The 26027-nt window shown below is 41.8% G+C and overlaps 1 protein-coding gene across 22 annotated transcripts in view; it reads right to left on the minus strand.

Moving 5' to 3' along the window:
- Nucleotides 1-26027, minus strand: part of MAPK8IP3 (mitogen-activated protein kinase 8 interacting protein 3) — a 77533-nt gene that overhangs the window by 41236 nt on the left and 10270 nt on the right. For 6 of the 22 annotated variants that reach the window (XM_075018239.1, XM_075018224.1, XM_075018222.1 and 3 more), the window contains exons 2-6: nt 12206-12326; nt 11388-11458; nt 10544-10635; nt 6644-6667; nt 2905-3049 (exon numbers count right to left, since the gene is read on the minus strand). In XM_075018239.1, the coding sequence (XP_074874340.1) occupies nt 2905-3049; nt 6644-6667; nt 10544-10635; nt 11388-11458; nt 12206-12326 (453 nt within the window). The other 16 variants (XM_075018238.1, XM_075018230.1, XM_075018237.1 and 13 more) reach the window with 8 other exon arrangements.

The raw sequence follows: 26027 nt of genomic DNA on the forward strand, positions 1-26027 counted from the left end.
CATAACCCATAGCTCACCCAAAGAATACTCTCCACAACCACCACTTACCTACAGCCATACCTGTCAACCTCCTAAACATCAAATGTGTAGTAGTGACCTCCAAAATGCATTGCAAAGGCCCAACATTCATAGCAGTCATATGTCACCATGAGAAGCCACAATTGTATGGTTATAACACTGAAAGCATAGTACATAAAAACAAAAACGTTAAGGACTTTCATCTCCAAAACATTGTATAAAATAAATGTACAACTGAATTTAAAAATAAAATAATGACAGCAACTAAAACAGAAAATAGTAATAAAAAGTATACAAGGACACTTAAAATATAACTATAATATGGCCCCATGAAGAAGGAAAACTAGTCAGAAGAGTCAGGATATACATACTGGGAAGGTGAGTCACGTGTGTGCAGCTGATGTCAGCGAAATGTCAGAGCTGCTGAAGAAGAGGCGAGGAGTGCATGAGAAGTACTGATGAGATTAATATTTAAGAAATAGCATTCCAGTCAGAGAGTGTGCAAAAAGCTTGCAGGAGGAAAATCTCCATTCCAAATTGCAAATCTAGTCAGCCAGTCAATCACATCCTTTAATTACTCATAGGTTTGCTCCATACTCTTAGGAAATCCTCTGTAACACACTACCCCATCCAAGTCTTCCACAGCCCAAGCTCTCTAACTCTACCCTACCGGCTAGCCTCATTAAACCCAGCATCCCATTTCTGAGTCTCCCTAATGAGCATCAACGCAAATCCCAGCACTACCCGTCAGATACATTTGGACCAGCACACTACTACTTCTGCACAAAGCTTTCTTGTAACCAGAAATGGGTTTTTTTTGCCTGACACCACCAACAACAAATGACTAAGAGATCCAGTCACTACTCCTCCATTACCTGAACTTGGGACATCAAAGATTCCAATTTATCTGGGTTCCTGCTGCATTCTCCTGCAATGCAGACGCTGGGTTATCAGCAAGATCCACTCAACTTCTTTTGGAAGTTCTGCAGTGGTACTGCTTAAAGAATTATGCCTTAGCAAGTCTGTGGAAGATGGATCTAGCCCCAGTGTCCTCCCAGCCCTTCTCTAAAAACTAACACCTGCCACACATGCCTGATCACTAGAAGAGCTCGAGGGCATGTTCACACCACAGTGTGCAGCACCGCCTGGAGATCCCAAGGAATAAACTGGCTCCAGAACCAGAAGTGGGCTGGTCTCTGTGCATTTTGATTGCTGTCTGTGTCCTTGTAGCAGTGTTGTGTTGCCACAGCATAAGTCTGAAGAAACACATTCATGTTTTATCTTCATCTCCACCATCCTTAATTATGTTATTGCACTGTGGCATTGCTATTCCCTAATTCCAGGCAAAACTCTCCAGAAATGACTGTAGGACCCGACTGGCATTCTGCAAGTTGCTACGATTCCCAAATTTCTGTGCCTCTAATACTACAGCAAGGGTTGGGTTCCAAGAACAGTCTCCACCCTATCCAAAGATCTCACTTTTGGATTTCCAACTGCCGTGATGGCAGAGAGCTGACGAAGTACAAAGGTTTGTGCTGTGCTAGGCCTGGCTACTTTACAAAGGTAGTGTTAAAAAAGGGAAGTTGCTGCTTTGTTTTCTGCATAAATTTTGAATTTGTCTAAATTTCTTGTGCTATGCATCAAGGACGCCACTCCCGCAGAGTCCCTCAGGCCAAAGTACCATTAAGGTAACCTGGAGACATGCAGAATGGGCACAACAAGTTGCGTTTTTTCTTCGTTTTTTTTCTCCTCCTCTTTGCCTTTACTGCCTCAATGTATTTTACAGGATTAGTGATTTACAACTTCTCAAAAGGACACCAGTCCTTACATGTGACATATAAAACGCCTGATGTTCTACAAATTCCAGGCAGAGAGAAAGTAAATTTTATCAACCACTTTTAAAGCAGACCAGAAGTTCTGTGAGATACTGATGGACATACTGTAAGCCGTGCTGGGTAGATGCACCACTGGCTCTCAGGCCTGCCACCAGGCATTTGTGGAACATCATTCAAAGAGAGGAATTTGGTGGGAACCTGAGCACAAAGACTTTGAGAAGCCTACAGGTACAGCTCATGGAAAATGTGGGTCACCATGTGCAGTCTAAACTGTAAACAACTGCAGTAACCTGTCAGCTAAGAGTACAACATTTGGGTCTTTGTGCTCAGACCAGTCTCCAAATGGCAGAGCAGAGCACCACAAGCAACAGGCAGAACCATGCAGCTGCTTCAGTGCAGTTGCAGTGCTGTGAGTTTTTTGGCAAGCCCCAGTGCAGAAGGCAGTGCATTGAAGGTGACAAGTGTATTGAAGGTAGACAATGCAAGTCTAGAGCAATGACAAGATATATGAGGAACTTAAGACTTCTAAGCACAGTGCAAGACTTGGGCATCCAGAGAGGATTAGGAGACCTTTTAATGAAGACAGGAAGGGCAGAACAGCAATTAGTCAGAAAGGACAAACACTGGAAAGCAAGCGCAATCCAATGCCTAGTCCAGCTGAGGTGCAAAAACACTGCTCTTATCGAGGGGGAGAGAGGGGACAGGTTCCACCACTTCCTCTCCCAGATAAGCTATAAAAAAGTGAAGGATTTATCTTCCCTAAATCTCTAACTGCCTCCCCACAGATTCCTCTCAACTTGGGGCCAGCCAAGTAAAGGAGATTATCACTGAGACAAGAAGCATGAGGAGCTGTGTCAAATCCCTCCCGCACCATATGCCAGATCTGCAAAAGAATATCCTCCCACAGCACAGCTACCAAGGCAGCAGACACACAGCAGGGAGAGGCTGCAAAGGGTTATGGACACAGATCGGTCTCCATCTTAATGAAAATGTGGGATGCTATTGACAGTGGGAGAGTGGGAAACCCTTGCTCCGTGATGGTCTATAAAACCTTGTAGCTGGAGTTGGACTGCAGCTGGCCGAGGTCACTCAGGTGCCAGTGGTCCAGTGTTGGGACGATCTTGGCCCCTATCTGCCCACGTACCATGCCATCCGCGAGGGGGAAGACATTCAGAGAGTTAGGACGTTCCTTCCTGCTAAACAGAGAAACAGAGAGAGGGGAAATCAATCTGTTAGCCATTTACAAGGTTCCTATAGAAAAGAAACAGCACGCTAGCTTATGTGAAATATTAGTCACTAGAAACTGAATTGCACTTCTTCCCCTCACATAGCAGCTGTATGAACTCCCAACTCCCATACTTCCATGGTGTTGTCTCCTCAGACCTATAGTGTCTACTGCTAGAGCTATACCTCTTTCTGGGGAGACTCTAAGAGGGAGGGCGTCAAGTGACCACAACAGGCATGACTGACTTCTCCATCAGTACAAAAGATTTTGGGGGAATGCAAAAATGCAGGGAACCATCAGCCAATTTAAGTCAGTGTATCTTCTGAGAAACAAAGGTACTGTGGGAAAACAAGCCACAGCAAGCAACACTCTCTCAAAAAAAAAAAAGCTCCCATAGATCCTAGAGATGTCATCACCAGGTCAGGAAGGAGGCTTTTAACTAAGTGTCATCTACACGGCACTTCTGTACATTCCACCCCAAATCTGGTTAGCTCCAACAGCAGAAATCAGAGGGTTTTGGCTCACTTCCAATATTAAGCAAGAAAAATAATATTTGTACTCTCTGGCCCCCTCTCCATATTACAATGCACTCAAAATTCAGAAATCAAATGAAGGTATAAATGAATGCATCATTCACATTGCCAGATGTCTGTAATTACATTTTCTTCATCCTCTTCTCTCTGGCAATTGCAGGTGACTAGCTAGCTGCGGGTTTGATTCTGAATATAAAAGCTGGCACAGGTTTTAAGACCAAGTTCCAGTGGGAGAAAATCTAGAGCAAGCAGTGGAGGTGGAAAAGGCTGCAGCGGCATGCCGAAATCGGCAACTGGTTTTGTGCCAGAGAAGCAGGGCTGCAGGGAGAGAGTACACATCCATTTAGGGGATACCCCCAGCAGCCTCCACTAGCTGGACTCCAGTGGCCCTGCAGAGGTGAACTAAGCTGATCCTCTGGGTAACATGCACCCACAAAGGGGTTCAATGATGGTACTTCACCTACGCCTATATGGGGCTTCTGCTTATTGGTGCAAGGTGATAAAATCTGCCCTTCTGTACACCAGTATTAATAACAGTAGACCTTCATGTGCCTTTTTTTAATGATCATCAGCACTGGTCTGATGACCGGGCTAGGCAACCATCACAACCTCCTCACCCATGACCGTGGGCAAAACAAACGCAGCAGGACCTAAGGACCCCAGCACATATGCAAACACACTAACACAGGAGATGGTGCATGAACCAGCTCATTTATGAAGGAAGGAGGTGGAGTGTCTAGCAGAGGAGACAACGTTTGTGGAGAAAACCAAAATGCCCAACCTTCCCATGCTTAGCACTGCCCAGCCAACACAGTTTGTTGCACCGCTGTGTCAGTGTTGCTTGTGCTGAGGAATAATTGCTTGCTGTGGCCTATCTTGGACAGGCAGAAGGGGCAGAAAGGTGTTTCCAGTGTGGCCCAGCAAGGAGATTTGGGATGCACTTTTCCTAAGAATCTGCATTAAATTCTCTCCTGAAGATCCTAAAGACTCATACATGGAAGTTTCCTACACAAACCGTCTTACAAAGGCAGCACGTAACTGGATTTTAGAGGAACACAGATCATTGACACAACCTGATTAACCTGACTTTCTTTTATAGAGAAGATGCAGTCATCTTTCAACAGATTCAAAACCAGATTCATATGTGATAGGAATTATCAGTTTCCTTGTAGCCTTTCCACTCAAAACGCATCTTGGTGCTTGCTACTTTTAAATATTAAAAATCGCTGAAGGTTTATAGAAAACATTTCACTGCTGTTTGCCTAAATACTGATTTATGACATCTCCCCTGCCATCTATGCCTGCTCCTAATAGGTCATGATGCCGAAGTACATGTACTTCTGTCTTTCTGCCTGCATTTACTTCTCTTTATCCTACTGCTATCATTCCAAGATCCTGAAAGTCTCTAACAAACAGCTGTGTTTTAAGTTTCTAAATAACATACTAGGGACATTTTTCCCCTAATATGAAATCTTCACCCCTGGCACTTAACTGATCTAAAAGCCACAAAAAGTACAGTCAGTTATGTATAAGAGATTATTAAGAGATTCAAAACTAGAAATTGGAACTCTATGCCACAAAGACAGAAAAGTCCTAGTTTTACATTTAAAGAAATAACTCAAGGGTCCCAAAGAGTCTACTTCAAAAGAATCATTCTTTTCAGGGAGGGAAAAAAAAAATAGGCCATCTTTTGAGCTGCTTTAATCATTAGTTTCTTATCTTTCCTCTTCTTCAGGTTAGAATGATGGTCTTAAGAGAGTCATGCTTCACAGGTGTCCATAGCTGGAGAAAATTTCCTATAACTGCAAAACATTCCTTGCAAAATAAATGGTGTAGTCAGAGTATCTAACAACATGCTATAATATAAAAACTTTTGTGACTCTGCTGGGATGGCCTGATGTAACTCACTGACAGCACTGAGAAATATGAGCCATCCCAAATGTGTGCTACAAGAAGACTAAATTACACTTCCTCTTTAGGTAATCTCTATCAGATTTCTTCTGGGAACCCATAGCTTATTTCTGTGTTCACATACAAACACATGCACGTTCAACGTGCAAGAAGATACAGCACCCCATTGCATGTACAGGGAACGTATAAACTTCACAATCCCTGCTAAACAGAAACAGAGGTACAAAGTCTCCGTAGCATCAGAAGCTGTAGGATCTTCAGGAAAGGATTTTAACGTAGATTGTTAGGAAATTTCCTTGCTGAGTTTCTTTAGAAACACCTTCCAGTCTCTTCTGAACCTCCCAGGGAAGGGGAAAGAACGAACACCACGGAAGAGCTAACTTCAGCTTTGCAGTCCTGGGGTTGACTGCCAGTCTTCAAAGAAATTTAGAGTATCCTCAGGGCTGGTCTTTTGAGTGCTGAAGTAACCTTCATGCACCCAATTCTTTCCAGTACAGGGTGACTCTTAACACTTGGCTAGTTCCACCTTGCGTTACAAGGTAAACAGCAAACTCCTCAATAAAGGTTTGCAGTAGCCAAAACCTGGGATCAGGATGCTCTACAAGTAACGTCCTAAAGCTTATAAAACATAATAAAACTATGGTTCGTTTGCCAGGATTTAAAGACAAGAACTGCTCTCTTTGCAGGCTCTGGGCATAGAACTCACCGCCCAGCCCAAAGTCAGCAGTGCCTTCAGAGAGCTACTAACCATGACACACGTTTTCTGTCCCACTCAGCAAATATGCATGCCTTGTACTCTACAGTAAAATAAGGGACAAAAGATGACTTTTTAAAACATTCTGGGACGTGAAGTGTAAATGTCCAACCACAGAGGACTGATCCTGGTTTGGGACCGAACCGTGTCTTCTGCGTTTGAGTACACAAGCTTCTTCCTGATGCGTTATCCCAGCAGCTTGATGGCTCCCTCTGCCTCACCCGAATGAGCAAGTCTAACACAGGTGCCAGTAGACAAATAAGGCAAACGTGCCGGTACAGTACATTCCCAGCATCACACTGTTGCCACTCAACAGCAACCTCCAAAACTAGGATTAACAAAGTTAAGATGCAGCAATAGGATTTACCTTTTCCTCCATGACTGGCGATGACTGCAGTGACAAACATAACAGCCAAAACAGAGCAGCAATCGCACAAAAAGCGAGACAAAAAAACAACCATTAGAGAGCAAAGGTCATGCAAACATGCAGTCCTACAACAGACACGGGATACGCATGCACTGTAATCTACACTATGTGGAAGTGTGCGCTGTACTCATTACCACTCTTGGATGGCGGTTAATATACATACCCCCCAACAGTTCTTGCACAAACTTCTCCCAAGTGACAGGCAAACATACTCAGTGTACTTACGGTCTTATGCAAATATGCACCCCTATGCAGTCTAACACACCCAAGCACATCCACAGATGAAAATAAATAAATGCACTCAAATTTGTGTGGCAGGCCACGAGAAATTATGCCCGCGTCCACCGCAGTGCGCATCAGTGCACCAAGATAGACAAACGCTGGCATTCACCCCCACCCAGCTGTGCAGTGACACAAAAACACATCTGACCCCAGTGCTTGTGCACAAGCATATACAGACACAGAGCTACACACACGCACGCACGCACACACACACACACGAACAGTGCGAAGCTTGAAATGAAGGAAAAAGTCCCATTTCCCACTGGTGGTTCCTACAAACTCGGATCACTATCCCATCAGGGGCTTTCACAGGCATACAGTGTTTCTCGTTTTCTTCTCTCCAAGGAGACTAGCAATATATGCCACACTTAAAAGGGTGAAAGACTATTTCTCTAACGTGAAGAGGCAATTCCTGATGAAAATTTTGCCCTTCATCCCAGAGAATGGGAGTCTTCCAGATATAATCAGTAACACTTTTCACTGCCCATCTCTTTCATGGAATGATAACATAAAGCCACGATTAATATTAGCTTATTTGAAAGTTAGGGAAGGAAAATCTCATTAAAATCAATTTCTACAATGCAGTCCAACCCAAATTTGGCAGGTGCATATATGAACCACCCCTTAAAAGAGAGAAGCCCTAAGTATGCTTTTCCCTATGGTACTTTTATAATTTTACTGTGTAAGTACTTCCACAGATACATTCTTATTTACAGAAGGGTAAGTGGGAAGGGAAACATGCCTGCCACACTTATCCCATTTCAGCTCTAACACTAGGATCAGACCATGTTCTGAGAGCTCACTGTGGACTTCTAGACTGCAAGGGGGAGAGGAGAAGGAAGAAAAATAAGTCTGATAAGGGAGATTTTATGAACAGAAGAACGCCTGCAAACTACTGATTCTTTTTCCACCATGTCTTCTCTTGCTTTCTACACCCCTCATGCCTGTCTCTTTTGCCTAGGAAGGCTGCTATCTATCTTTTGATTATTTTTTTCCAATAGATTTTTATATTTTAGACAATTTAGCCAGATGCCAAACACTGTATTCTGCAATTATTTCTGCTCTCCTAAACCACTCTCTGTTGTGAGACTCATTTACTGTTTTGCGGAAAATAGAGCACAGAGATAACTTGCTATACAGCCCACTCAACAACTACAACAGCCTTTAGTTATTCCTCTCTAGAAGAAATATTGTAAGATACTCTTTTCCAAAAGGACTATTCAACTGTCATAAGAGGAAGGGTAAATAGTCCCCCTTGATTCACATATAACTGTGTCTTTCCTTCCTTTATGCAAGGCTTTGGTAGCCTTATAAATGAGTACAGAAATCTTATCAACTGATTCAGAATAAATAAAGGATCTTTCTTTGAGATACCAGTATCTTCCAGCTGCAAGTTACTCTTGTAGCCAAGGGTACAGAAATATCTTTAATTATTATGGGAGGTAATGAAATAGCAAGTAGACAGCATTGAAAAAAATTCTTCACTGAGAGGGAGGTCAAGCACTGGAACAAGCTCCCCAGAGAACCGGTCATGCCTCCAAGCCTGTTGGTGTTCAAGAAGTGTTTGGACAATGCTCTTAGATATATGGCTTAACCTTTAGGTTGCCCTGTGTGGAGTCTGGAGTTGGACTCAATGATCCTTGTGGGTCCCTTCCAGCTCAGGATATTGCGTGACTCCAAGGCTGCAGGGAACCTGGCAGGAGTCCCAGGCTAGTTACCAAAGTTTCTGAAGATTCATGTCTTTTACTACTCCCTTTCCATCCTTCAAGCCACTTTCATTGACAAGGTAGGGTTGGATCTCTTTTTCTCTCCCTTCTTCTTTCTTACAATACACAGTCAAAACTTTGGCAATTTGAATTCCATCTTTTCCAGAGCAGTCCAACCCAGCTACAGGGAGCCATAGCAGACAGAGGGTATTTACATGTCCTATGCCAAGACCTGAAATTTCCATTCCACATTACCCCAAAACCAACTGACATTCTAGTATTTAAGTGTTACAGACCTAAATACAAGTTACTAAATATCCTCACGTATTCTTCCTTTATTCTTAATATATTTTATTCTTAATTTCAAATAATTTTTCTCTTTCTTCATCTCCAAATTTTGTTCAATGCTCTTCTTTTGCATTTCATCATCCATACCAGATGATACTTCACAAACCTTCACGGCTTTCCATTTATCTGTTTTCTCAGTACTTTAATCTCCATGCCTTTGCCCATGCTGCCCTTTATGTATAGCCTGACACGCCATCCCCACTCCTTTTCTTAGCCTAATGCTTCCCAAAGATTTGGTTTTTGAGTGAAGTTCAGTGATATTAACCAGCTGAAGTTCACAGATATTAACCAAGATCAGTCAGACATATTTTGTAAGAGATGATGGAGTATGCACGTAGCAAGCACTCTTTTCCAAGTATTCCTGTGCAGCTGGTACTGTCTCTATCTATTTTTCAGACCAACAGCTCCCATGGCTTGTGGTCAGCATGTGTGCAAAACCTTTTAACATTCCTCAAGGCCGGAAGAAATTTAAAAGTTAAAAAAAGACAGGCAAAGACAACAAAAAGATTTAATCTCCTGCAGCATGTCACTTCATCAATATTGTTTCCCTGGAAAACACCGTTTTAGTCTAAAACTTCCTGGGTTAGACAGTGTCACTATAGTGTTAATCATCTCATTAGCATGTAATGATTAACACAAATAGTAAACTGCAATGTATAAAAATTTCCACTGAAAACATCTTTTTTTTATGGCTGAGTGATTTAACATATTATGCTTAATCTGAGTAGATTATGTGTTATGTGATCTATTACTTCTCTAACCGGTATTTATGGAACATCATTTCTACTTCTCACCCTGTGGGCAATGTTACTGGTATATAGTATCAGCAGAGAGAAATCATTTGGTTCCTTCACATACCAGTTAAAACCAGATGTATCTGTACTGAAATCAATGTAACCGTGACTTCTATGCTTTAAATTTGTTCTAAGACTACAAAAGACTAGTTCTTCTATATACTGAACTCCTTTCCTACCACTACCTTCTTTAAACAAAGGCTGGTTCTTACCAGTTTGGTGCTCTGAAAACAGGGTTGGGAGGGAGGAAAGAATCAATTTCTTGGGCATAAATAGGTCTATTGGGTGACTGACTCACAGAAAGCTTCCCTTGAAGGAACAGGGGAAAAAAAAATCCTATAACAGCTAACGCATTTAATTGCTATGGTTTTGCTGGCTATCACACATACAAAGACGCGCACACACACACACACACAAATACTTTATTTGACACCTCCATCCATTTTAGAGATAAGCCTTTTACATGCTACCTAAGAACACAAACGTATTTTTCCAGAGGCCCCCCATCAATAGCAGCGTGACAAAGCCTAAGCCTAAGAACACATAAAGCTCCTTGTCGTCAAGTGTACCCACAACCCATTACAAAAAAACTTCAACTACAATCCATGCTCACAAGGAAAGATCCTGCTTCTGGTTTCTCTCTCTCAAATACGTGCACTGTTTGTAAGTTCCCGGATGGCATACATTACATGGAGAGGTTATGGCCCTACCTTCTCCCAGGTAGACTGCCCTCAGTTTGATTATTTCCCCCAACTTGCTGCATCTTGGATCGTTCAATGTGTTCCACATAGGTCTGGATCATCTGTGAGGAGAGAAAAATCCATGAGCCAAACAGAGAAGAAAAGACTCATTTTCTGCTTTTGTTTGATATTCTCCAGCACCCATTTCCAATTCCCTTTTTTTTTTTTGCACACCTCCTTGACTTTGCTCTTGTCTTCTAAGCTTGTAAGTGAGTGGACTAATCTGACAGAAGATCTGACAGCAAATAGTGTTGGAAATTACTTAAACTTAATCTTATAATGGAAGAGCCATGACAGAGCATACCCAAAAGTAATGTAAGACATGTCCTGGAGGCTCATTGGCAGTGGGAGGTGAGGTAGTGCAGCACCGTTCACAGAATCACAGAACCAGTGAGGTTGGAAGGAACCTCCTGGGGTCCAATGGGTCTGACATCTCTACTCAAACACAGCCACCTAGAGTAGGTTGCCCAGGACCATGTCCACATGGCTTCTGAATAGCTCCAAGGATGGAGACTCCACCACATCTCTGGGCAACTTGTGCCAGTGCTCATCATCTTCCCAGTAAAGTTTTCACTCATGTTCAGAGAGAGCCTTCTGTGTTCCAGTTTGTGCCAGTTGCCTGAAGTCTTGTCAGTGGGCACCACTGAAAAGAGCCTTGCTCCATCCTCTTTACACCCTCCATTCAGATATTTCTGATATTCCCAAAGTTCAGAAGCTCTAGTCATCACTAGTATTGTAAAGCTGAATTCTTTGACGTGACTTTACATATAAGCTAAGAGTTTATTTATTTAGAAATAATGAGATGACATCCTACCTCTGTGTGACGCTGATGTAGAGCATTATACTCTTTCTTCATTTCTGATTCACGTTCCTCCAGTCGTGAAACTAACAAGAGAAGATTCCAACCATCAGCTAACACACATCAGGCTCTCAAAAGAAACTAGAAGTCGCAAAGCATATTTTGTTAGAAATTAGTTTGCACCTACTGAACAAAACAAGCCGGTACAGAATAATGCACACCATGGGATCTGGTCATCACTACAAATTCAATTCACAGGTACCTGCATGTTCCCCACAGAAGCAGAGTTCTTCAGCAATAGCCTGGTGCCCTGTAAGTGTTCTAGTTTGACAACAATCACCCTCTGGGATGGGCACCTCTGGCTATTTGAGGAGCAGGAGTACTGAACAAAACACCAATGAATTCTGAGGCAAACCTCAGCCAACAAAGCATGGCTGCACATGTTAAGGAAGAAATTGTAAAAATGAATAAATAAACAAACAAACAAATAAATGTAATAGTTTCTATGAGAAAAAAATGGGAGGTTCTATTCAGGGACAAGGAGAAACTGTAAACCAAGTTCCAAAGCTTCACCAGTCGCCCAAATCTTGCATCTGGAGAGACTGAGCATGCTCCACACGAGAAGCAGTGAAGCTGCTACTAAATTAGTGTGGATATATCCCATTCTTTAGAACGATCAGAATTTTATACCAAAGTAAAGGATGCCCAGGCATTTCAGGCTTTGCGTAAATTACATTAAACCAACAAAAAGTATGAAAAATATTTTCAAAGTGGCAGTATATCTGTGTAGAAGGCAAAGTGTATAATCATGTCTGGTGTACAACTTTGCTTACTCTGATCTGCATAGTTTTTGGTCTTCAGCTCCAGCTGTCGAGTCTGAAATTCAAGGTGTTCCACTTGGATTTGTAGTTCTTTCTTCTCCTGCTCCAGTGCATCTTCAAACTCTATAAACTTCTGAATAGGGAAGAAGCAGAGAAGGAAGCACAGATGAGGAATAAATGTAAAATGTGTTTGCCCTATATGACTTTTCCTCTCCCCACAAAAAAAAAAGGAGAGAATATAAATTACAAAACAGGAAATAAGAATTGTTAAGTACTGTAATTAGTACAATAGCATTTAATCAAGCTGAAGAGACTATTTTAGATGAGAAAGTATTACCTATCTTTAATGTATAATTAACATATAAACTATGGTCCAACATGAGTTATGTAAACCAGTGCAACTCTATCATCTTCAGCAACATTGTTCTTCCTCATGCCAGGCTAAATTTTGATTCCTGTTAATTTGATGTCAGAGAAGCCAAATTCTATTTCTATGGTCATATATTTACAAATCTCATATGTCAGAAACCTTCAAACCAATTCTCAATATTTGTGCAGTTTTAGAAAGTTTCACCTATAATTCACATGGTGGGTAAGTTTTGCAGAAACGTGCAAGTCTTTTGGAAAACTCATCCTCAGCTCTGGGCAGCTGAGAGCAACCTCTGCACCCAGACACAGAGTGACCTGCCCCAGCAGTAAACTCCAGAAGGGCTCAGTGGTGTGCAGGAGCTGAGGAAAGGAGGAGGGAAAGCGGTGGAGGAGATTGTCGCAGCAGAATTTAACAAATTTATACCTAGGAAGAAAAAGGTTGGCTAGCTGCTCTTGGCAAAGAAGGGAGGGAAGAGATCATTGCTGCTAAGTCTCATTAGCAACAACAAAGTGGCAGCTGTGCATATAGCAGTGTGGACTCCTGCACAGAACATTGGGCTGAATGAAAGATTTTTACAGATATACTCATTTCACAATGAAAACACAACGGAAAAATATCTAATTTCAGGTTATTATCTCTGTAAAATGTCACTTTTGACCTGGGAGCTTTAGTCATTCTCTGCATTGGATACTAGCATGCACAGCAAATAAAACATGCGAAACATTCAATTTAGCTCCACTGTAGTGAATTGATATTACACATTAGTCTTGATAAGAGCTGTAGTCACAGTTGCTTTCATGAAATATTTAAATGAAACAGGGTCCCTGGAAAGCAAACAGCACCTTAAAATCTCTGAGTATATTTAAACAAGCCTGGTTCTTGTGCTATATGTGGTAATGAGAGTTTTTCTGCACAAAACACTAATACACACCCATACACAATAATGACCCATAATCCATACTTCTGGACTCAGAAATTGAGCTGGTTCTAGTAACACCCCAGACACAAACTTGTGGAAAAATCCATAAGGCTCAGAAAACATTTGCTCTATTAACCACACACATCCTCTCCACAGCAAACCAAATCTGAAGCATGGTACCACCATGCTTACAATGGCACAGGATACTAAAGCTATCTCACTAGCTTCAGAACAAGTCCTACACTGGCCTTACAAACCCAAAAATTTGAGTCTCGTTACAGCTACGGAAGCTAAAACTACGGAGCTGTCTGCACCAACACGTCAGCTGAGCGGCAGGAGCATGAGTGGGGCTGGGAACAGCCCTGGTTGCAGAGCTGCAGAGGAAGAGAGAGAGCAGGAAATAAAGTGGAAAAGGCTTTAATCTACCTTTAAAAAGTTTACAGAACAAGAGGAGTCCGCAGGAGGTAACTCGGGGCTATGAGGAGCTCACAAGGGTGCTCTGCTCCTGGCCCTGCCTCTCTTCCTCTCCGTCTGTTTGCTCTAACAGATTCACCAGCACGTGCACATCGGCTGGCTGAAATCTCCTCTTTCTAAAAGTACGAATACTGTGCAAGAAAAGCCTTCTCTCACCCTCCTCTGTACTCTGCACAGGGGAAAGTGTTGCTCTCCCCCAATAATGTCACTCAAGAGGGCATGGTCATTTTAATTCAACAAACTCTAAAAGAGACAGACTCTGCTGAAAATAATTTTTGGATAAGATTCCCAGGGAAATGAATGCATTTAAATGTACAGTAAGATTATTTTGTTAAATTCTGCACATGAAACAATATGCACAGTATTTGACTACATTCTCAGGATAAGCCTTGTGCATATTTCCTGTTACTTTTACTGGAATAATTAGCAGTGACACTGGAGCCATCATTATGCTCATGAACTGGATCTTCTCCCTGTAGACAACTGAAAGGCTACATCATTTATTATTCTTGCAGACTTTTAAATCTGTTCATTAAATTCATCTGAACAATGAGTCAGTTTTCATTCCTACATACCTGTATTTATAGAAACGATCAAATGCATTTTAGCCATGTCTCATTTTCCTGCACTGGTGTTCTGCAGTGCCTTTAATCTTTAACTGGGCTTTCAAGTTTCTTTTCCTTCCTGCCCAAATTTATTGCAATAAGCTGGGTTTTTTTTCCCCTCTTATGGTTGTTTTCCAGCAGTATTTTCTAGAAATACCAGAAATGCCAATATCTTCTTCTATTATAAAGGAGTAATCTCAGAGGCTAAACATTCACTTTTTAATTAAATTTTAAGACTGTAAAAGGTTTTAGATTTTTAAGTAAGCATTTTTTCTCTGAGATGTCAATTAAACATTGAAATCCCTTAGTTACAAATATCCAGCCATTTGTTTTATGGATTTTGAGAAATTTATAAAGCAATCTGCTTTGTAAATTTTCAGATTTATGCTTTAAACATTTTCCAGAACAACAATATAATGTCAGAATGAGTTAAAAAAAAAAAAATCCTAACCCACACAGCTACACTGAGCAACAGACCTAAAGAAGCAGCAGTTTAACTTGCTCCATTTGGAGGACTGATTGAAGCTACACCAACAAAAGAGCTATTTTCCTGGTGTAATCTCCATCTCCTCGCACGGTTTTGCTCGAACCACTCTGCACTAAAGCTCTGTTGATGAACCCTTTTAATTACAGCCAAGGGATAATCCCCATCACATCGCACTGGCTCAGCTTTCACTACCCCCTGGGCTGGAGATGCCCTCCTGCTCCTAGTTCTCCATTCAACAGCATGCCACCCAGGCCAGGCAGGAATGAGTTTTTTAGCAGCAATAAAAATGAATGGACTTCAAGGAAAACATTCGCAAATTTCTCGGCAGTAAATTAGGAAGCAGAAGAAGGTACAAGCCCAATTTTATTCCCACTATGTAGGTCATCTTTAATAGGATTCCTGGATTTGCTACTGCTGTTTTTGGTTTAATTCAGAGGAAACTGATTGAAAGATTAAGTCTTCTACAAATATGGCTCAGTCTTCTTAGTCAGTCCTGTCTATTTTGCAAGCTAAAAGTAATGAAAGAAACTAGAAATCAATTAACTGTTTGGAGAAGAAAGAGACATGGAGACAACAATATTAAAAATTAATATTACCCTCAGTATTCTCAGGGCAGAACAGCATTTCAGATAAATGTATTGCAGTATATCCAGTCCTGTCTGCTGAAGAGATCGAACAACGACATTTGTGTGCAGGGACCCAAGGGCTCTTTACTCTCCCTGTCTCTGAAGCACCTTTTAGCTGCTCCTGCATCAGAAGCCATCTCACCTGAGGTTCTCCCTGCGCATCAGAAGGTCCGAAGGGCCGACAGCAGGAAAAATCCCAGATCCAGAGAGGAGTGAACGGCCACACCAGCGGGATGAGGAGGAGAGGTTTCACTGCCGGGGCCGTCCCCGAGGAAAGCACGCTCCTGATTGAGGAGACGGCTTAGCACACGCAGTCACTGCTGCTCATCCTTCATGGTACAAGTGAGCTCTCATCAGGGTATTCAGGCAGGCTTTTTTTTTTTTTTTTTTTTTTTCAGTAAGTCAGCAGCAGACATTTCATATAGCATCCAGGGAAGAGCCTTACTAGCCACTAAAAGCAGCAGAGATTGAAACGACCTTGCTCAGGAATATGAGCGCATCCACAAGCACAACTAAGCAGTGCCAGAAGTTTGGGGAAAACAGGCACTTCAGGTACATTTGCATTACTCTTGTGAACAACAGCATCCAGAGACAGAGACAGCAGAGGCAGCACTTCATCTGCAGCATGATGCTGCGCCATGGTCCTCAAGCTGCAGGTTGTGGACCATGCTCGATAGCTGCAGATGGCCCAGGCAAGCAGCACTGCCTGAGCTGGCTACGGTCTCTCTCCTGCCCTAACTCAACCTGCCAGGCACATCCGCTAGCACACAGCAAATCCCTCTACCACAAGGTGCTCTCTTCAACAACCCTTGCCTTCCCGTGTTGCTAGAAACTCATACCAGGGCAGGAGAAACAGAGAACACAAACTGAATAAAGTATTTTAATTTTAATTTTTTTTTATTAACCAAACTCACAGAGGCAGTTATGCTTTAAAACCAAGCACATATTATTGAGTGAATACAGCTCAGTAAATAAACATCCATAGGCATTTCACATTTTGCATTTCTTGCAGGCGGGGGCAGGGCACAATACTGGCCATACTGAAGCTGTGGGAATGTTCTCAGTAACTTGAAGAGGACCCAGATTTCACCCCAACCTTTTAAACCTCCTAAAAATAAACAGGCAGAGGGGACACTAACTTGAAAGTCGCCTTCCCATCTGAACATTTTCTGTCTGTAATATTTACAAAAAGCACCAAAACCAGTTATAACAGAAAAAGAATCCTGCTGGTTTACTCGTTTCTTGTGTTTTCATCTAAGTTTGTGCACAGCCAATCCTATCTAAATGCTGCACAAATGTTCAATGCACACAGATGAGGCTCTATGTCTCTGTGGGTGCTAACTAAAATCAGCAAGCCTTCATAAGGGAAAAGAATATTCACATTAATCAGATTCATACTTCTGGTCTCAGAAATAGTACAAATTCCAATGACTTACTGAAAGCAAATACTGCAGATATTACTCTTGCTTCATTATAAACTTAAATATTTAACAGGATAAGAGTGGGCCAAAAAAAAACAAACCCCAAACCAAACAGCATAGCCTTATAGTCTTTTTAAAGACATCTTAAAATAACTGAGATACATTATTTACAAAAAACTCTGCCACAAATTAAAATGTCTACAGTAATAAGTTTAAAAACTGAAATGCAAATTTGCTGACTGCATTCTTTCACTTTAATGCTGCCAAGAGGCAAAAAAACAAACCAAAACAAAAAATGGTGCTGGTGAAGAATCACAGGCTTAACTTGCTGCTGTGAGTTGCCCTTGATTTCAAGGGGTTTCTCATTTGCAGAGCCAGGTGCTGCAACTGATTTTCTGTGATGGTTTCAGTACACAGAGCTCAGTTCAGACTCACACTCCAATGATTTATTTCACAGCTCCCAGCTCCATCTTTATGGAGATGCAGTAAAGATATTAGAAAACAGAAATAAAAAGGACCAGATAATTCCACCAATGGTTAAGAAAAACCTTTTGGTTTGCTTTTGGTTTTTTGGGGTTTTTTTTTGCGGATCTTGCTATGACAAAGTAGATGGGTGCACTGGAAGAAGAAACAGCCCACACTCCCAGTAGTTCTCAATAGCAAGGCTGACCACAGCATTAATATTTTTACTATTTTTTCCAGAGCCTCTACACTTGCTTTCAAAGAATGATTTCTGAATATGAACAGTTAATCACCTCAGTGATCTAAAAAAATGGGAGTATGAAACTACTATATATAAAAATTAGTCACATGGATTTTTTTCTGCTAGCCTCTATCCCCAGATTTCAAGCAGGATAACTGGTCTCTAATAACCCAGGATTATGACAAACAACAATGGCTCACACACTAGTCTTTACAGGGAAAATATCTAGCATAAAATCATCTTAAGATGAAAGAATGAGTATTCCTCTGAAAAGCAGTGGTACAATGCAGATCGCTTGGCTTCCTGCTTTACTGCCTTTTGCAAAGGAAGGAAATGACTAAAAATAGTAGCATATAATCAGAAATCATCACATCAGAAATCAAGCAGAGCCAGAGATGCACATATATGCAGAAATCTCATTACGTGGCCTTAATCTGTGGTGGCTGGTAGTGTGTGCAATGGTACTGTGCACCAAAGGGAGCATCGCGGGGGGCGTTCAGCCTCAGACCCATCCCATCGTCCCTTCGCTGGCAGGAGATGGCAGTGCTGTGGGGGCAAAAGCAGCGCTGCATGAAGAAGCAAAGAATACGCAGGTGGCAGAGACCTCCGCTAGGAAACTGTTGGGGTCTGCCGGTGAAGGGCTTGCACAACTTACTGGGGGAGGTCACCTCACCTGTAGGAAGCCCACAAACGAGGGAGGCAACGCTGGTCGTGTTGTCCACCTCACAGCTTCTTGGCAGCACCTAATTAGGCTGGCAATTTCATGAGTTGTGTTGGCAGTATTTTGTCTTAGAAAGCCACGACAAAGGAAGAGGCCAACTCCTGCCTATTTAAGTCTGACCTGTTCAAAACCAAGTCTCCAGTCCCATTACCAGGCCTGGTGCTGATGAGTTCTACACGCTACTCAAGGTGAAGACTTTGTTCTGCTCTCTTAACAGGAGCCGCTTCACTCAACAGCAATTTCAGGAAGAGAGATGACTTCCTTACGAAGCAGATGTCTACCACGAAGTATTTGACACTCAAATCAGCAAGTCACACTTTCTTATTGTAGCTCCTGTACAGGCAATGGCCACAGTCGGACACCAACAATGCCAGAGCTTCAGGAACAGAGTATTAAATCTTTTCACTTGGACAATCAGAAAAAGGATCCTTAAATTAAGCCACTTCTCAGAATTACGGTGGTCATCAGCAAACGGTCCCTCAGGAAATAACTTCCATTTCAATAGTTGCTATCAAGGGAATTCTGCTTCTCACTTTATGAGCCAGCCTACATTGATGCAACTACTTTTTAGAAGAGCATTAGAGAGCTGTGTAAAATCAGCAAATAGTTAAAAATCTCAGACTATGAATAGATATTCAGATTTTTATCCCTACAGGCATTTTCTATGAAGTCAAGTCATTCATTTAGCAAAGCTGAAGATTAAGGAATTGAGTCTTGTCTACCTTACATCAAAGTTAACTTGACTCCACTGCATGAAAACATTCCTAGTTTCTACCAAGAAAAGTACAGACATATTTAGTGTTTCCCTTGTGAAAACAAAGGTTTTGCAAATATTTAAAGCTGTTCTCCCTCACTGGTCTCAACAGCTGAAATGTACCCTCACACAAATAGAAAAATACAGCCATCAGCCCACACACAGTGATAAAAGCATACCTGAATTTCCAATGTCTTTTATCTAACATGACATGAATTTTAGAAATGTTTTGGGTCGCCGAGAGCACAGTTTCACTAATATATAAAAAGGGACTCCTGGCATTTTACCTGATAACCACTCATCTCACTCTTCAGTGCCCCAAGGTGACAGACTTGTGGGTTTGAGGGTGCTCCAAGCAATGCTCACCCTTTCTCCTGGAAGGCCCTTGCCTTCAGAAGACCCTTCTCCAGGTGACCCAGGTCAATCCCAGCCACAGCACCTGAAGAGCGGAACCCTGGATCCCCCTGCAGCCTGGATGCTCCTCAGTGGTATCAACATGCAGTGAAACTGCAATACATCTGTTAAAAGAGACCCCAAACAGCAACCATGCCACAAGAAAATATGCAATCAGTATGCGTGAAGTCTAATAACAGCCTGTACCTTCTCCATCCAAGGGATCTTAGTTACTGCAAACAAGAAGATGCTATCTCAAATATTAGTTTTATGAGACATAGTTCAAAAGACTGAACTATAACACTCCCACAAGAGCACTGACAAACAGGAGACAGTCCACGAGCTGTAGAGTTGAGCCGCAATTGTGAAATGAAGCAATCAACAATTTAAAGCCCCTGACTGCACCACACTTTTAAAACTCTCAGACAATTAATTTACCATCTCAAATTTCATGCTTGTTCAAAATCTTGTCCTGCGCTTACCACAAAACTCAGCAAATCATAACTGTGTTTTCCAATGCCTCTTGTTCTACGCTGTGTGGGTTCCCAATTTCTGGTGTATTCGGCAATTTTGCCATCACAGTTGTGATAGCCATGATACAAAATCTCTTACATTTTCATTGCAGAGCTTGGCCTGAAGTTCAAACCATATTCACAGTACAACATATGTTACACATCAGCCTTGGGACCAGGAGGTGTTTTATATTAGAAATGCATGATTATATTAATAATTCTACATTGAATACTTAAGATACATAACACTGATTCACATGAAGATGCTTACACATAAATATGCATTTAATATGGAAAAATAAGTATCAGCCTTCCTTGGCTGAGGTCTCAAATAAAGCTGACAGTGAACAAGGCCATTTATTAGTAGAATGGCCAAAACATCGTAAAAGATAACAACCCTTTCCTTCACCTTCCCATTTTTCCTGACACATTATAATGCCATTTTAACTGTATCTTTAACTTAGTTTTTAGAATTTATTAGTCCAGAAGGACACATAGTACACAGTTTCATGATGGAAAGATGCTCTGAGCTATGCCTGGTATCTGAATCTTTGCTATGCTCTTCAAAGACAAATGCACTCCTGAAGGAACATTTCCATCTCCATAAAAGCATACAACCTTCTAGTGAACACTCCCTTTACATCTGCAGAGCTTGGAGATAGAGATTTTTGTTCCTGTTGCTAACTCCAAGAAGTCAAAAAGACATCTTTTATCTGCTAGATACTCTATAGTCACAGATCGGTCTTTGAATGCCTTCTGTGAAATACATGTCTTTTTTGTTGACTAATGCAAAGATTACCATCTCCTATATTCCAAGGGATCTAGGTCTTTTTTCAAAGGAAGATCACTTTTCTCTTAAGATGCTCCCTGTGAAGTAGGCCTGGTCCTACAGCACAGCCAGGAGAAGCAGAGGGGACCCTTCCAGACCATCGACTCTGCTCCAGCTCTGCCAGAGACACAGAGTTCGCCCGTCCTGCTGCCCACATCTCCCGGTGGGACTAAGGACGTGCTTACTTGGGACAGAAGATGCAGCGGAGGAAAGGGGTGCACAAAGAAGGGATGGGCTGCTAGTGGAGTTCTTCTCAAAACTGCCTTGAGAACAGCCTTGTCCCATATTTCCATCGGTAAGCATGGCCAACAAGAAGGGAGGTACGACTCTGAAGTCTTGCAGATGACACAAGACCGGGAGGTGCCGTCAGCACTAAAGAGAACCAAACTACCACAGGGGAAGAACTGGATGATGCTGAAGACCAGAGTGATACTGGGACCGAACAGCACACGAGTGCAAGGGCACACACACACAGGGGCAGCCACTTCTGCTGTGATGAGGAGGGTCGGGAGGAAGGAGCTGACAGCAGAACGTTTAGTTCATCAGGCCCCACAGTGACATGCTCTGGGCCAGGTGCAACGGCAGCGTGAGGAGGGCAGAGAGGAGAAGGACATGCTGCCGCCTCCTGCCACTCCGTGTCACGCAGACTGCACTGGACCATGCTAACAAAGGTGACAGCCCTCAGATAAACCTTATTACTAGGACCCCGAAAAAGGCCATGTGACACTGGGACACTCCTAGGAGTGCGTTCATGCCACAGGATGAAGCACTGGTAAGATGTGCCTGGAAAACAACCCGTTGTTCCTCCTACCTCTCGGGGAGGATCAAACCACGCACCAGATGTGGCTAAGTGTTACTCAAGGAAGAGCGGGGCGAGGCAATCTGTAAAACAAGACTAGCCTGGACAGGTGACACATGGGCACCTCCATGCTAGAAGGATGCGCAGAACAGGCCAGCGCACCCGTCTTCTTTGGGGAGGGAACAGAGAGCTTGGCTCCAATGCCTAGCAAATGGAGACCAAGATAGGACAGGACCAGTTTCCATTAGCCCAGCAAAGACATAAATATTTGATGGAGCAAAAACTTACTAATAGTGAAGGTCAATGCTGGCACAAGAACAAACCAGTAAAACCAAGCCATGAATAAAAAAACCCAAAACCAACTCCACTGCAATTTAGAAGAAGGTAAGAGTAAAGACAGGAGATTCAACTAATGGTTTTAAGACAAAGCTTGATATATTTATGAAATGGATTATATAACTCAATTGCCTGCAATACCAAGGGACTGGATGTGCTGACTCAGGAAGTCCCTTCCAGTGTTATCGTTCTAAGTTTTAATTAAGAGTGGGTGTCTTTCTAAGAATGCTAGAGGCAAAACATTTGAGATAGAGATTTGGTGCAAAAATTACCATGCAGTAAGAGGTCCATAGGGATCAAGTCTGGAGTAACTCAACTTAAACCAAGATAGTCCCCAGCACTCTAACTATACATACTATAGCTACCCACTCAGTATTAAAACAGGTTGAGTGGATGCTGGACGCTCACCATGTTGTGACATGCACAGACCTCCTGCTTCACACACTGCTTCTACAACCAGCTGTACTATGAAGCTGGACACTTGCACAGAGGCATTCTCACTAAAATCACATGGTAAATACTAGCTTAAGATAACTTTCATTATTTCAAGAGCGTAGATGTTAATTTTCTCCCAAATCACAGAGATCATCATACCACAAGTGCAGCAAGTGGAGCACCCAACAACCACTATCCAAACTCTAGCCTCCCTGTTTTTTCTTTCTTTCTAAATTTTTTTATGTATGACATTGCATTATTGAAGTCACAGTTTTCTGCTTCCTGCATAGCTTAGCACGAGCCTCCATTCAGGGAGAGAAAAGATACTGATGCACTGTTTTTAAATGTTGAACAGAAATAGGGCATGGATAACAATGGATAATGAAACAAATACTAATGGAACAAACATTTTTTAACGGAAAAAATCAAAACTATGCAAGCTAGTACTGTAAAGTTTTCTTCCTTTGTGAGGACTAAAATGTATTTGTATGTATTTTTGTATCTGGAATTATGGTGCAAATTATGTAGCAATTTTGATCCAACTGAGGCTACACACTACAAACACCAGCCAGCTAAAGGAACAAAAAGGAAAGAAACCAGCCAGCTAAAAGAACAAAAAGGAAAGGGAGGTGAGACTAAGGTGGGGCTAGCAAAACGTAGGCAGTGTTTCAAATAACTGGAATTACAAAGATGCTGCAATTGCATTTAATGCTGCTACAAAAGGTGGCTGTGATGAAAAATGGTGTTAGTCCACATAACTATCCTAAGAAGTGCTTAAATCGTTATTTTACAGATTTGAAAAATTGTAAGAAAGCGGGTAGAGGATTTGCCAAAGACCACTGTGCAAGTGAGCAGTAGAGCAGCCCGCAGCCAGACCCACCACAAGCTCCATCTCGCCCGTGCAGAGCTGGAGGCACCGCGGGACTCTGCGAAGGCACCGCGCTGGGAAGCCCCTTCAAAGCAGACTTCTCCAGTTATGCTAGTAAGCAGAGGAGATTTCTGGAGGCAGAAGGCACCTAGGACAAGGTATATACAAATCAATGGATAAAAATAACATTTTAGTTTAAATTGAATGTGCTCTTAAACATAAATGCCCAGAGATTGAATGTGAAAGTATGGTCGTATTTGTTGAACACTACTATGTTCAAATCACAAATGAAAAAGTATTATTTCTCTAACAAAGTCTTTCACCATTTCCTAATAAAATGAAAATGCAGTAAGAAATATGACTAACATAATTTCTTAAGGATATGTGTGTAAATACTGTATCTCCTTATTTTATATATACATAGAGCCAAATTGCATCAAACCAGTGAGAAACAACTTGTCCTTCAATGACTACAGAAAAGCACAAAGTGATAAACAAAACAAAATAGAGTGGAAAATCTCTACATAAATAATTAAAATCAGTTACTGGAGCTTATTTTCACTCTGGTGTGCTAAGGATAAAACTGATACTAAATCAAATCTAGTAGACCCAACACACCCTAAACCCAAAGCTTTTTATGTGCAAAGCTACCAAGCCACACACTCTTCATGTAGCTGTAACACTGGAGAAGGCAAATTCCTTGTGCAAGAAGAGCCTATTAAGTGTTACGCAAAAGGGAAGAGGCCAGCTGCCATGGCCATCCTTCTGCATTTCCCTCAATACTTTTTTTTCATCCTTATTCCATGAACCTCTCTTTCATCTCAAAGGAAAGGATATTTCTAGCAGATACATGTCATACTGTATGGTACCACACCTTCACGATCTGAAAGAAAAAAAATAAATTTATTGATAGCTGCTTAGATCTTCACAGGAAAAAAACCCGAGGTGTCTCAAAGCTGTAAAGAACTTTCACCAATCTAGCAATACCTTTCTGAAATACTCAGCAGACATAGTATCCACGTCTGTTACAATGTCTTACGTAATGGAACATTTCTGCTTCCACAGCAGGGGTTTGGGGTTGGAATTTAACGCTCCTATTGGAGGTAGGGCTAATTTCTTTTCTAGTGGAGCTTCAGATGAGCTTTATAACTAGATTTTGGAAGGTCAAATTTAGACCATGTAGAGAAAGACATCAGAAATGCTCCATTATACCCAATATAAATCAGTGGATCTTTCACTAACAAAAAAAATCCATTCCATGGGCTTCTGGGGAGACTACTGAAACTTAGCAACAATGTATGTAGTTAAATGAAAAGGCAGACCCAGACAGAGGCAGTCAATTAATGCCATGATCACCATGAAATATAAAACTCCTTATGATTTAGTAAGAAAAGTGCTACTTAATATATCAGTTACTGGAAAAATCTCTTAGCTCTGAAACCACTCACTCTGATTTTAACTCTGATACTCTGAAACACAGTCTATACAGTTTCCTTACGTAACACTGGAGGAGAACATATACACCAAATTAAATGCTGAGAGCACCAGATTCCCCTTAATTTTACCATCGCGGGCAGCTTTACAATGAATACCACCAACTCTGCCTACCCACTCCTCAATCTAGGGAGGTTTCTCCTGAAAACAGACACCTGCCTTCTCGACTGCAGCTCTAAAGCAGACAGACACCCAGAATTCGGTATGCGAGATGTGTCACGTGAGTAACCAGAAATTTTCACTGTCTTCTAGTCCTGCACACGCAGACATGTGCGTCTGCACACACCACACACCTCTTGCCTTACTCCCCATCTCCATTTGCTGTGACATGCTGAATTTAGATTGCTCACTCTTTAAACACATCCTAGTGTCCCACTTTCTGCAAGACACAATGTATTTCAAAATGATTAACTGCTAAATGAAAAAGAGGATTCTGTTTTAGCTCAACAAAAATATGTATTTGGACTATTTTCCAAAGCTATCATTGATTGGTGAAAGAAAACTGTAAAATATACTGAAATGACACCTCTCTCCATAGTGGGAAGGGGAAGGTACTTCTCTATAACCGAGTTCTTCTAAATGTGTTGTACATCATGTTGTATACTTCTTCTGAATGTGCTGTTCACAAATGTGTTGCAAAGGAGCTTGCAAATGAGCCCTTTCGGTCCTTTTTCAAGCACAGAATCCCAGAACTAAAAGTTTCAGACAGACTCTGAAAAAGAGGGCAAAAAGCTAATGTGCTTCTGGGCCATACACCTTGAAAATATCCAATCATTAACAGATTAGTTAATTTTCCTGTCTTAAATCAGGATTTATAATTACTATGTACAATTATCTTTTGGGAGAAACTCGGCGTGTGTCTGACAAAAACCTTTCCATAAAACACTGCAGATGGAAGGGCATGCAAGTCTGTTTTGATGCTGCTACGTTGCTTCCCCTCTCCAGGGGGATGAGCAGGTCTGCTCTAGCACTGAGAGGCAGCTAGCGTTCATGCCACAAAGCCGAATGGCTGAGCTTGGTACGGCCAAGCCCCAGGTATAATGGGGAAGAAAAATTAGTCTGAAACTGTTTTTGTCAGACCCTGTTGA

This window comes from Buteo buteo, chromosome 29, assembly GCF_964188355.1.
Source record: "Buteo buteo chromosome 29, bButBut1.hap1.1, whole genome shotgun sequence".
Classification (NCBI taxonomy): domain Eukaryota; kingdom Metazoa; phylum Chordata; class Aves; order Accipitriformes; family Accipitridae; genus Buteo; species Buteo buteo.